The sequence below is a fragment of the Ctenopharyngodon idella genome, chromosome 3 (genome assembly GCF_019924925.1).
Source record: "Ctenopharyngodon idella isolate HZGC_01 chromosome 3, HZGC01, whole genome shotgun sequence".
NCBI classification, from domain to species: Eukaryota; Metazoa; Chordata; class Actinopteri; order Cypriniformes; family Xenocyprididae; genus Ctenopharyngodon; species Ctenopharyngodon idella.
This window is the reverse complement of record NC_067222.1, coordinates 18,312,094-18,325,644: the sequence shown is the minus strand read 5'-3', so window position 1 is coordinate 18,325,644 and position 13,551 is coordinate 18,312,094. Positions and strand designations below refer to the sequence as shown.

At 39.3% G+C, this 13,551-nt stretch overlaps 2 protein-coding genes across 8 annotated transcripts in view; one reads left to right on the top strand and one right to left on the bottom strand.

Annotated features, from left to right (window-relative positions):
• zgc:65811 (uncharacterized protein LOC393524 homolog) overlaps positions 1-13,551 on the bottom strand; it is a 92,629-nt gene that overhangs the window by 68,797 nt on the left and 10,281 nt on the right. The gene's annotated exons all lie outside the window — the stretch shown is intronic.
• On the top strand, positions 1,515-6,541 carry LOC127508184 (uncharacterized). The gene has a single exon (XM_051885918.1). The coding sequence runs from the start codon at positions 1,824-1,826 to the stop codon at positions 2,688-2,690; it is 867 nt and encodes a 288-aa protein (XP_051741878.1). The 5' UTR covers positions 1,515-1,823; the 3' UTR covers positions 2,691-6,541.

Below are 13,551 nucleotides of genomic sequence, written 5' to 3'. Positions count from 1 at the left end.
CACTTTGGATAATTCAATAAACTGCACTTGGGTTCCTCATCTCGCCTTCAGTCTGGACTAATCTTTCCAACAACAACATGTCTTAGACTCTCAGAAATGCTGTCAGTGATAGAATGTTTTATCAATCATTTATCAAATTTATCAATCATATAAGATATAGTTTGAATAATATAACAGCCAGATGTGTTTTGAAGAGCAAAAACACTGGAGTTTCTCCTTAGTTTAAGTGTTTTATCATTTACAGTAATGAGACTCGCTGATTTAATCCCAAAAGGTTTGAGAGAGTAGAAATCAATATAACGAGTGACAAAAACATTACAGTATATATGTGACTGAAAATAAGGAAACCCAGACAGACTGAAAGGCTGATATTTTCTTTCTTTACTAAAATAGCTTGTAGAAACTGCTGTTATCAACCAGATAAGATTTCTGACATTTGAAAGAGATGGTTTCAGAATTTATCAAGGATAAATTTGATGAATGTGGATCTGTGAGTGTTTAATTTCCAGATAACACCAGATGACTTCTGGGACGGCTGCAGAGAGAAGAAGAGGCATTGTTTGATGGGCCTTCATCACCCCTGAAAGAGGAAGTGAAACTTCTGAGGGGATGATATGGACAAAGGCTGAGTCAATGCAGTAATGACCAAGAAAACATGCTGTCATCGTGCAAAAACTGCCGCCTCTGTGGCTTGATCAAAGCAGAGAGACAACAGCATCCAGAGTCAAACCACTGTCACACCATGACACCAGAGCCTTGAATGGCATCAGCTACAGTTAGTCCAAAACACAGCTGCTAGAGCTTTTTCACATTTGACTCCTAAACATGATCATGTTCAGGGTTCAGACACAGTCTGAGAACTCGAGACCGTACGCTCACACAAAGACAGGACAAGAACGGGAGTGTCAGAGCTCTGTCACAAAACCAAGAAATAAACTAGACAGAAGTGACAGAACCCTCCCAGGTGAAAAAAAGTACACTTCTATGGTGTACTTAAAGTGCTCTATTTTCGTGCACTAATTTTGTACTTAATATACTAAAAATTCTTCTTTAGTACTTCTTAAGATCATCTTAAGAACATCTAAGTGTACTCAACTGTGCTATTTTGAGACAGCATGAAATATGAACTAAAATGTGCTTTTAATGTACTATCTTTAAAAAAAATATATTTACCTACCACTTGTAGTACATTATAGGTTCAAATGTACAATAAGTAGTATCTAAATACATTTTTTTTTAAATACAGAGATAGTATATTAAAAACACATTTAAGTTCATATTTCATGCTGTCTCAAAATAGCACAGTCAGTGGAGTGGGACTCTGCTTGAGGTGGGGGTTCAGGCTCCCCACAATCAAAGACGTGGTACATGAAGTCCCAGAAACCAATATTCCCAAATTCTCCATCTCCCACAGGCTGAGAGGCTGATCGAGGCAGATGTTGAAAACCTCCTTAATATCAACCTCACTGTAATCCAAATGGTCTACTTCAATTAGTAGATCACGGGCAAAGTCCCTCAGTAGATTGCTCCTGTCTGCCTCACTGCTCAGATTGGTTTGCGTCTGTAACTCCGTATAGCTTTGTTTTGAATCTCTTACTTTTATTCATTGTTGCTTATTTTTTTATTACCGTATATGTATTATTGCCTACCACACTAATCTGACGTCGCTAGCTTGTAATATTTGAATCTAAATCGCTGTTACAACGCATTTGCATTTGCAGCGCTAGCTTGTTAACTTGTTAACAGTCGCTCGCGCGCTCCTTTTTCAACGCGTTCTTCAAACAGCTGTGGTAAGTCGGATCAGTCTACAAACACGGTGAGTCATGTCATCCTCTCCCAGCATTGCTACCTGTTCCATTTGCCACATGTTTACCATAGCTCTCTCTGTCAGTGATGAGGGATTTACATGTCATAAATGTAGGGAAATAGTCAGGCTGACAGAGAGAATCTCAGAATTAGAGACACGCATCCAAACTTTAATCGAGGATAGTAAGAATGCAAGGGCTTCAGATACTGTTTTGGATGCGACTAGCTTAGTGAACTCTGTACATTGTTCGGTTCCGGCTGTAGAGCCCGCACAGCAGGGCACTTGGGTAACGGTGAGGCGGCCTAGCCGCGGAAAACACCACTCTTCCGTTCCAATAAGAACATCAAACAGGTTCTCCCCACTCAGTGATACACCCACTGAGAATCCTGTTGAAAGTGCCCTAGTTATTGGCGATTCTATTACACGGAACGTGAAAATAGAGACACCAGCCACCATAGTCACATGTTTGCCGGGAGCCAGAGCACCTGACATCAAAGCAAATTTAAAAGTGCTGGCTAATGCTAATCGTAAATACTCTAAGATTATTATTCACGTCGGCACTAATGATGTTCGACTTCGCCAGTCGGAGATCACCAAAATTAACATTAAAGAGGTGTGTGAACTCGCAAGTACAATGTCAGGAGAAGTAATTTGCTCTGGCCCCCTTCCTGTTCGTCGGAGTGATGAGATAGTTAGCAGATTATCATCACTCAATGGCTGGCTGTCTAAGTGGTGTCCGCAAAATAATATAGGTTTCATAGATAATTGGAAAAGTTTTTGGGGCAGACCTGACCTGTTAAAAAGAGATGGTATTCATCCCTCCCGGGATGGTGCTGCTCTTCTCTCTAGTAATATGGCACATAGTCTTAGAACTGAAACATGACAAACTGGGGCCCAGGTCAGAAAGCAGCAGACAAACTGGCTAAACCGACCGTCTGCTAGCTGCCTCACGTTACAGAAGTCAGAAAATTCAGATAACTCTCAACACATAGAAACTCTTACACCTAGATATTTTCAAATAGAGACTGTGTCTGTACCCCGAATTAGTAAAAACAAAAAACTTCCAAACCCATTTAATGGTAAAAATTTAATTGATGTTCAACAAATAAAAAATAGAGATAATAATGCTAAACAAATGATAAAACTCGGGTTGTTAAATATTAGATCCCTTTCTTCAAAATCACTTATTGTTAATGATATTATCAAAGATAATAATCTAGATGTGCTGTGTTTGACAGAAACTTGGCTAAAACCGGACGATTACATTACTTTAAATGAGTCTAGTCCTCAAGGTTATGATTATCGACACAATGCCCGTCAGAAAGGCAAAGGGGGAGGTGTTGCTGTAATCTATAGTAATATTTACAGTATTAGTCAGAAGTCTTTCAAATATAATTCCTTCGAAACTGTGGTACTTTACGTAACATTATGTAAGTTGACATTTGTGCTGGCTACTGTATACAGGCCACCAGGACACAATACAGACTTTATCAAAGAATTTGCTGACTTTCTATCAGAGTTAGTACTAGCTGCAGGTAAAGTCCTTGTTGTTGGTGATTTTAATATTCATGTAGATAATAAAAAAGACGCATTAGGATTGGCATTTGCAGATATTCTAAACTCTATTGGTGTTAGACAACATGTGTCAGGACCCACTCATTGTCGTAATCATACTTTAGATCTAATATTGTCACATGGAATCGATATTGATGCTGTTGAAATTCTGCAGCAGAGTGACGACATCTCAGATCATTATCTAGTCTCGTGTATACTACATTTAGTCAAGGCGGCTAAACTGCCTCCATGCCATAAATATGGTAGAACCATCACTTCTACCACTAAAGATTGCTTTATAAATAATCTTCCTGATCATTTTCATCGCCTTAGCATACCAGACAGCTTAGAAGACCTCGATGTTGCAACAGAAACTATTGCCTCTGTCTTTTCCAGCACATTAGACTCAGTTGCTCCTTTGCGTTTAAAAAAGATTAAGGAAATTAATCCAATGCCATGGTACAATGACCACACTCGGGCCCTAAAGTTAGCAGCCAGAAAAATGGAGCGCAGCTGGAAGAAATCAAAACTAGAAGTATTTCGTATTTCGTGGAGAGAGAGAATGATTGAGTACAGAAAGGCCTTAAAATCTGCTAGATCTGCCTATTTTTCAAAACTCTTAGAAGAAAATAAACACAACCCTAGGTATTTATTTGATACAGTGGCTAAATTAACAAGAAATAAAGCTTCAACTTCTGATGTTTCCAAAGAGCACAGCAGTAATGACTTTATGAACTTCTTTACTTGCAAGATTGATAATATTAGAGAAAAAATAATAACCATGCAACCGTCTACTACAGTATCGTGTCAGATAGTGCATTGTAGTGTCCCTGAGGAAAAATTCAATTCATTTACTGCTTTAGGAGAGGAAGAATTGTCTAAACTTGTTAAATCATCAAAATCAACAACATGTATGTTAGACCCTATACCGACTAAGCTATTGAAAGAAATGCTTCCAGAGGTCATAGATCCTCTTCTCAATATCGTCAATTCATCTTTATCATTAGGATACGTACCAAAAACTTTTAAGCTGGCTATTATTAAACCTCTTATTAAAAAACCACAACTTGATCCTAGAGAATTAGTCAATTACAGGCCTCAAATCTCACTTTTCTGTCAAAAATACTAGAAAAGGCAGTATCATCACAGCTATGTTCCTTTTTAGAAAGAAATGGTATCTGTGAGGATTTCCAGTCAGGATTTAGACCGTACCATAGTACTGAGACTGCTCTCATTAGAGTTACTAATGATTTGCTCTTATCATCAGATCGTGGTTGTATCTCTCTATTAGTGTTACTGGATCTTAGTGCAGCATTTGACACTATTGATCACAATATTCTTTTAAATAGACTCGAAAATTATGTTGGCATTAGTGGAATTGCATTGTCATGGTTCAAATCATACTTATCTGACCGTTATCAGTTTGTAGTAGTAAACGAAGACATGTCATATCGATCACAAGTTCAATATGGAGTACCACAAGGCTCAGTACTAGGACCGTTACTGTTCACTCTGTACATGCTACCCTTGGGAGATATCATTAGGAAGCATGGCGTTAGTTTTCACTGTTACGCTGATGATACTCAGCTCTATATTTCTTCGCGCCCTGACGAAACTTACCAATTCACAAAATTAACGGAGTGCATAGCTGATATAAAAAATTGGATGACCAGTAATTTCCTGCTACTAAATTCAGAAAAAACAGAGATTCTAATTTTTGGACCAAAAACTTCTTCACGTAATAACCTAGAATATTGTCTAACACTTGATGGCTGCTCTGTTAAGTCTTCGTCGTCAGTTAGGAACCTAGGTGTGCTCTTTGATACCAATCTTTCATTTGAAGGCCATGTTACTAGCATCTGTAAAACCGCATTCTTCCATCTTAAAAATATATCTAAACTACGACATATGCTCTCAATGAAAAATGCAGAACAGTTAGTTCATGCGTTCATGACCTCAAGGCTAGATTACTGTAACGCTCTACTGGGTGGTTGTTCTGCTCGCCTGATAAATAAACTACAGCTCGTACAAAATGCAGCAGCTAGAGTTCTTACTAGAACCAGGAAGTATGACCATATTAGCCCAGTTCTGTCAACACTGCATTGGCTTCCTGTTAAACATCGTATAGATTTTAAAATCTTGCTAATTACTTACAAAGCACTAAATGGTTTAGCTCCCCAGTACCTGAGCGAGCTCCTAATTCATTATAGTCCTTCACGTCTATTGCGATCTCAGAATTCAGGCCAGCTGATAATACCTAGAATATCAAAATCAACTGCAGGTGGTAGATCCTTCTCCTATTTGGCACCTAAACTCTGGAACAATCTTCCTAGCATTGTTCGGGAAGCAGACACACTCTGTCAGTTTAAATCTAGACTAAAAACGCATCTCTTTAACCTGGCATACACATAACACATTACCAATTTATATTTCCAAATCCGTTAAAGGATTATTAGGCTGCATAAATTAGGTCAGCCGGAACCGGGAACACTTCCTATAACACCTGATGTACTCGTTACATCAGAAGAAGAATGGCATCTACGCTAATATTAGTCTTTCTGTTTATCCCGAGGTTCACCGTAGTCAACCGGATCCGGGCCGTATCCAGGTGAGACCAAGGACCTGCACCTTGACACGACCACAACGCAGCCCTGACGTATCAGCAGAGATTGAGTCAACTAGATCATCCCCTGTGAAGGCCTCATCGACACGACAGCCACGACACAGTTCCTCAACAACCGTCCATACCGGCGTGATGAATACGATCCTCAATTGGATGGAACTGAAATAAATACTTTTAATGTTGCGATCCTATTGGACTTATGATAGCAACCTGAATTGTAACAAAGCACTGTTGGCCAGAGGAGAACTGGCACCCCGACTAAGCCTGGTTTCTCCCAAGGTTTTTTTCTCCATTTTAACACCAATTTGCCACTTGTCTGCCACCTGATGTCACCTGATGGAGTTTGGGTTCCTTGCCGCTGTCGCCTCTGGCTTGCTTAGTTGGGGACACTTGACTTGACATTTTGATATTCAACAGTGCTTTTGATCTGCCTGCATTGACACTATTCTTTAAGAGCTGCTGTGCAGTCAAACAATGTACCAGTTATCAATGTAAAGCTGCTTTGACACAATCTACATTGTAAAAAGCGCTATATAAATAAAGGTGACTTGACTTGACTTGACGTCAGCCCCCTGCTGACGAATTTACCTGAACTCACCCTTCAGTTTCAGTTTGAGCTTGACATTTACAACGTAAGCTGATAATCCAACACACAATGTCTTTATAAGACAAAACTTCCAGCAGCTGCTCCTAAAACACCTCCATACCCACTCCATGTCAATTTATATATATAATCTCACCGTATGGGGAAGCATACAATTCTTAGTTAAAATGTTTAACTCATCGACAGGACGTTTCCCACCCAATGAAGTGACTGAATTTTTCATATTTGATCATTTTCCTAACATATTTAAAATGTCACTTCCTGCTATATCCAATAAAACAAAACTAGATGTTGAACAACATTATAAAGTCTGAAACACTGTATGGCTGGATATCTTAAATGTTGCTGCTCCTTTTAAGTCTTTTAAGCCAAAACCTAAATCTGAGCCATGGGTTCATCAAAACATTAGTACTCTGAGACAATCGTGTAGGAAAGCTGAAAGAAAATGGAAAAAAAGACAAACTGCAAATTTCCTTTGATATTCTTAAGAACTGTTTGTCTTTATACTAGAGTGCTGTTAAGAGAGCCAAGTCTCTCTGGCTGCGTTTACACTGGCACAACAAATCCGATCTTTTGCTCACATCTGACACAGATCGGAATTAGTTGCACACGTGTAAACACAAAAATCCACATGAGATCTGATTTTTTCACATCCGATCTGAGCCACTTCCAAATGTGGTTTTAAATCCGATACATATCCAATCTGTGGACATGCGACCTATGTGTAAACACGCATATCCGATTCCCATAGGAATTCCAAGCCATCTCAAGGCGAGGGCGACACGTTTGCTCACTAAAAGGTAGCTTTTATGTTGTATTATGAAGCAGACGTGCTTGTGTGCACTCGAACTAAAAATTCACAGCTTTATTATTGAGGTGGAAACTTTATTATGTCTAACGTTATCTATTTTTCTAGAAAGCAATTGCGTGCACACACATACATTCAGCAGCTGAATTTCAACCTTTGCCCAGTTAATTTAAAAGAGACCGCCGTGTTGTTGTTTTTCTTATAAGCCAAAAGCTTCACTGTAGCTACACTCTCTCGCAAAAAATATTCTCGTGGCTTTATAATATTAATATTGAACCACTGTACTCACATGAACTGATTTAAATATGTTTTTAGTGCATTAATGGATCTTGAGAGAGGAAATGTCATTGCTGGCTATGGAGGCCTCACTGAGCCAACGGATTTCATCAAAAATATCTTAATTTGTGTTCCGAAGATGAATGAAGGTCTTACGGGTGTGGAACGACATGAGGGTGAGTAATTAATGACATTATTTTCATTTTTGGGTGAACTAACCCTTTAAGTTCAAAGTAAGTACAGTGCACAGTATAAATGAGTACAACTGACCACATCTCTGACACATTTCTGAAGTTCTCAGAACAGAACTGATATAATTTTGGCTGGGTAAACATAGATACTGTTTAGTGGAAGTATAGTGGTAATGTAGCGGTGAACTACAGCAAATATAACTATGTGTTCTCATTTTTCCCCAGCAGCTACAGCTCCTTGAAAATAATAATAAATCAAGTTAATATAGTATCTGGTAAGGACATATTATAATAATAATGCAATAAATCAGTCAATAAATAAAGTTTAACCCACTTGCATCTGGTCCATTGATGAAGCCATGTCTAATCGTTTTACAACAGGCATCCAATCACAACAGACTTCTGGAAAAACTGAATTGACCAATGACATTTGAGGCTACACTGAAATAAGTAAAGTCCCGCCCCACGACTTTCAAAAATAAAAAGTGTTCGCGCGAGCGAAATAGAAAATCGAGCGAGAGTGTGGGGAAAGCCTCGTTTACACTGCACGCATGTGTGGCACGTTACGGCTGCGACGCGGCTACCGGAGCTGATACGCGGCCACTCTAGTCAATGCTCGTGTTTACACCAGCCGCGGTGCATTTGAGAAGCGTCCCAGAAGCTCCGCTGAAGATAGGCGCCTCGCCTATTTTTGACGGACGCCGCGTCCAAGATGCGCAGCTCAAATACAAAATAAAGTCAAAATAATCACCCTGTGTAAACTCCCGCTCATATTTCACATCACTAGGAGGCCAGAAACTGACGACAAGAGATACAAAGTTGAAAAACTTTACATTTCTATGTTCTTGTTGTCCATAACTGCACTTTTAAATGTATTAACTTCATCTGTAGGCTACAGCAATAAACACAATTAAACCGGACAAAATATAACAATTTAGGCATTAAAAACACGAAAAATCAACGAAAACAACCTTGGACAGGCAAATCTAGTGGTCTTGCGAATCCAGCCGCTTCACTTCTGAATTGCTTCAGCCTCGTTTACACTGCACGCTCATTACGGCTGCGACGCGGCTACCAGAGCTGATATGCTGCCACTCTAGTCAATGCTTGTGTTTACACCAGCCGCGGTGCGTTTTAGAAGCGTCCCAGAAGCGGCTCGCCGCGCCGCTTCGCTAAAGATAGGCGCCTCGCCTATTTTTGACAGACGCCGTGTCCAAGACACGCAGCTCAAATACAAAATAAAGTCAAAATAATCACCCTGTGTAAACTCCCGCTCATATTTCACATCACTAGGAGGCCAGAAACTGACGACAAGAGCACAACTTGAAATTTCTTTGTTCTTGTTGTCCATAACTGCACTTTTAAGTGTATCAATAAACACAATCAAACTGAACAAAATATAAACATTTAGCCATTAAAAACATGGAAAAAAGCAATCAAAAAAACGTCAGACATGCAAATCTCGTGCTCTCGTGAATCCAGCTGCTTCGCGTCTGAAATGCTTCTGGTGTGAGTTGACACCGTGCAGAGGACGGAACAAAACCTTGCCGGAGCCGTAATGCACTGCAGACGCGTGCAGTGTAAACGAGGCTGTAAGATGACGCCCGTACTGCGAGTCGTGTCCGAGCACGCGAGGGCTTGATTTGCGCGCAGAGGAGATTGCGGGCTCCCATTTCGTCGCGTGTAGATCTGTTATCCTCTCGCGGAAGTGATTTACTGCGCGCGCAAGCATCAGTTGTGTGCTCGGTCATTAATGGCATTATAATGCCGCCATATGCGATTGCTGCTTTCACACCTGCCCAAACGAACCGCAACAAGGAGGACAACGAACTCTAGTGTGATTCAACTGAGCTAAATGAGGCAGGTGTGAAAGCACCCTAAGGGTGTACTCACACTAGGCGCTCTGAACCATGCCCGAGCACGTTTGACCCCCAAAGCCCGGTTCGTTTGACAAGTGTGATCACTCCAAACCGTGCCCTGCGCGGTTCATTTAGCCGGCCCTGGCCCGTTTGGAAGAGGTGGCCCAGAGCGCTGTTCGGTTGGGCTCGAGCGCGGTTCGCATGCAGTGTCCTAACAGGAATTGTAGTTTGCGAGTAAAGCTGTAAATTCCTCTATTAACGTCAGCTGCCTTTGTAATTATCCTCTGATACGTGCAAGAGAAAATCGCTGCGTGGCATAAATGATAAATATATTAGGCAGTATCTTAGCGAAAGTGCATTTATTCCTGTTTTCTTCCATTCAAAAAGTTGCATCGTTTATGACGTAAGCGTGCTCTGGCCTGTAACATTAAGTGCAGTGCGAGTGCAGGCCAGCAGGGGAGTGGGGAGGGGGGACAATCGCGCTCGGGTTTGATTCAAGTCAACTGTGCCTAGTGTGAGAACACGCTTAGTTGTGGTGTACCTCAGGGTTCTATTTTAGCACCCACCCTTTTCTCTCTTTATTTACTTCCTCTGGGCTCCATTTTTAGGAAACATAGTGTTTTTTGTCCATTGTTACGCAGATGATATGCAAATCTATCTGCCTGTAATGGGAAAGACAAGTGTGCTCTACATACTCTGTCAGCGTGTCTGGATGATGTTAAATCATGGCTTTCCAAAAATGTTCTTCTTCTGAATACTGATAAAACAGAAGTTATTGTCTTCAGCCCTTCTGACTTCAGAACACAAAACCAAATTGATCTTGAGTCATTAAATTCGTTTATCTCTCCCCAAGTGAGGAATCTGGGAGTGGTAATTGACAACTGCTTAAAATTTGACAAACAAATCAGCACTGTTGTTGATTCAAGTTTTTTCTATTTTCATTCTCTTTCAAAAATCAAATTCTTCCTTTCAGAGGGCTCTTTAGAGACTGCAATCCATGCCTTCGTTACATCACGACTGGACTATTGTAACTCCCTGTATTACGGGATCTCAAACACCCAAATTTTTCGCCCAACACCCAAAATTCCCTGTCCAATCAACCGTTATTCTGTGCTCGTGGCACGCACTCAAGAATTGCACGCGCAAATGCGCCGGCACGCGCTGCATAATTACTTTATTATAGCTTAAATCAGGGGTGCCCACACTTTTTTGCCTGATGATCTAATTTTAAAATGATCAACTAAATGAGATCTACCAAAAAAAAAAAAAAAAACAGCTTAATTTCAAATGCTTGTTGCTACTACTGCATGAATCTCTACATGGAATTCAGGAAAATAAAAATAAATGTTCATTGTTGATATTCAATTTTAACAATTTTCAATTTTAACACTAAACTCAAAATACTTAGAGCACAACAGATTACATTAGCCAGGGCATTTATCTTATTCTGATGACTTGCACTGAATAGAATTAGACAGTTTTGCATAATCTTTGACGACAAAACACAGCTGCCAATGTCTAAACTGGTGTCAATCAACAGTGACGGAGCGCATGCGATGGTCAGCCGTTCAAACGGATTCATTATTAGGTAGCTACAAGGAGGAGGATGCTTTTCCCGATTTACTTAATTATCACTGTATTATACACTAACAAGCTCTATGTGCGAAAATGCAGAACATGAAATAGATCGTGGATGTGTTCATGAAAATCGTCTGACTGTTTGACTGTTGTGTTCTTTTGTATTGTATATGCTCGTGTTTGGATAGGCCTATTAGTGCGTGTGAGTTGTTTCGCCCAACGTTTGCCACCATAATTGACACTATGAGAAGGTGTACTCTCCATCTGAGGTTAAACTGGTCTGTGGAAACTAGGACTTTTCTTTTTATGATTTTCTGAATGTATAGACAAAACAGCATATATATGAAGTTTGCAAGGCTCTTATTTTGGAATACAACATCAGAATGTCTTGAAACAGTGTAGTTGTCATCGTAAGAAGGTGTACTGTCCGTCTGAGGTTAATTTGCTTTGTGGAAACTAGGACTTTTATTTTTATGATTTTCTGAATGTATAGACAAAACAGCACATAGATATGAAGTTTGGGGGAATTTTATTTTGAAATACAACATCAGAATGTCCTGAAACAGTGTAGTTGACACCATAAGAAGATGTACTGTCCATCTGAGGTGAATTTAGTCTGTGGAAACTAGGACTTTTCTTAGTTTTAAAATGTATGGACAAAACATTGTATATATGAGTGTTGGAGGGCTTTTATTTTGGAATTTAGCAGCAGACAGTGTCAGACTGTGAGGTGTACTATCATTTTCAGGTGACTTTGGCTTGTTAAATTTTTATTTATATTTATTTATGTAGGCCTTTTTTTTCCCATTTACTTGGGGAGACTTTTGTTTTGGAATTCAGCATATCATACAGTGACAGGGTCCAACGTGTACTATCATTTTCAGGTGAAATTGGGCTGTGATTATATATATATATATATATATATATATATATATATATATTTCATTTATATTTATTTATGTAGGCCTGTTTTATTATTATTATTGTTATTCAGGCAGACATTTATTTTGGATTTCAACATATCATACAGTGACTGTGAGGTGTACTATCATTTTCAGGTGAAATTGGGCTGTAAAATATGTATTTATTTAGTTATTTTCATTTATTCAGACTGACTGAATAAATGAATGTGAAATCGCTTTGACAGAAGAATGCTTGTTTTCAGATCAGTTCTCTGACGGTCTTACCGTAATAGCCAGTGTATGCGCGAACCACAAAATATAGTGGCGGCTTTTGACCGTGCATTTCGCGGTGGCGGCTGGCTTGACCGCAGTGACGATATTGGGGGTCGCGAGTCACTGGCACCGTTATTTTGGGGGTCGTGGGCTGAAAAGTTTGGGAACCCCTGATCTAAGCTATCGAATACTTCAAATCTCAAGGTTAAATCAGAAGATTTTTTGTAAAAATGTTTCTGTAACAGCTGCCAAAAAATTGTATATAGCTCCATAGCTCCACTGTGGTTTTTAACAAATAAAAAAAAATAAATAAAAAAAAGTGTATATATATATATATATATATATATATATATATATATATATATATATATATATATATATATACACACATTCATACATTCAAATAACTCAAACAAGTTCACCTTAAAATCATTATGTCAAATTCATATTTCACTAAAGTCAATCACTGAAACAACCATTCTGTGGGGTAACGACATTATCCATTTGTGTAAAGTGCTATATGAATAAAAATCATAATATAACTATAACAGATGTGCTGTGAACATAAACATATTCCTCCATTGTCCAAATCTCAGTGTATGATGAATTAAATTGATACTGGTCTGGGCTTCTGTCCCGTGACAGCATCGCCACGCAGATTGTGATAGGTGGTCAGCAATAATAAAACAGACAGTGTAGTTATTTTCATCAGACTGAATGTCGTTGCAATAAACGCGTTAAGAGTCCACAGCAGCGTGTTTTATTCTGCTGCGCCGAACTGCGGAAGAACTGATGACGACACACGTTAATGTTTGGTCGACCAATCAGCGGAAAGGGCTGTTTCATTCCCGCCCACATGTAGAGCTCAAATATTCAAGCTGTTTATTCATTTTCTACCCCCTGAACGAAAAACGAAAACTCAAGCGGAATTCTGGTTTTTCGTTTTGTTAAAAAAAAAAAAAAAATTAAAAACGAAAAAGGTGCCGTTTTTTTCATTTCTGATTTCTATATTAAATCAAAAAACGAATGACCAAAAGATACACGGACCCGAAATAAACACTAACACAGGCAGCACA

What these genes read in the sequence shown, in the direction of transcription:
- LOC127508184 (XM_051885918.1), top strand. Translation starts at nt 1,824, where the DNA reads ATGTCATCCTCTCCCAGCATTGCTACCTGTTCCATTTGCCACATGTTT.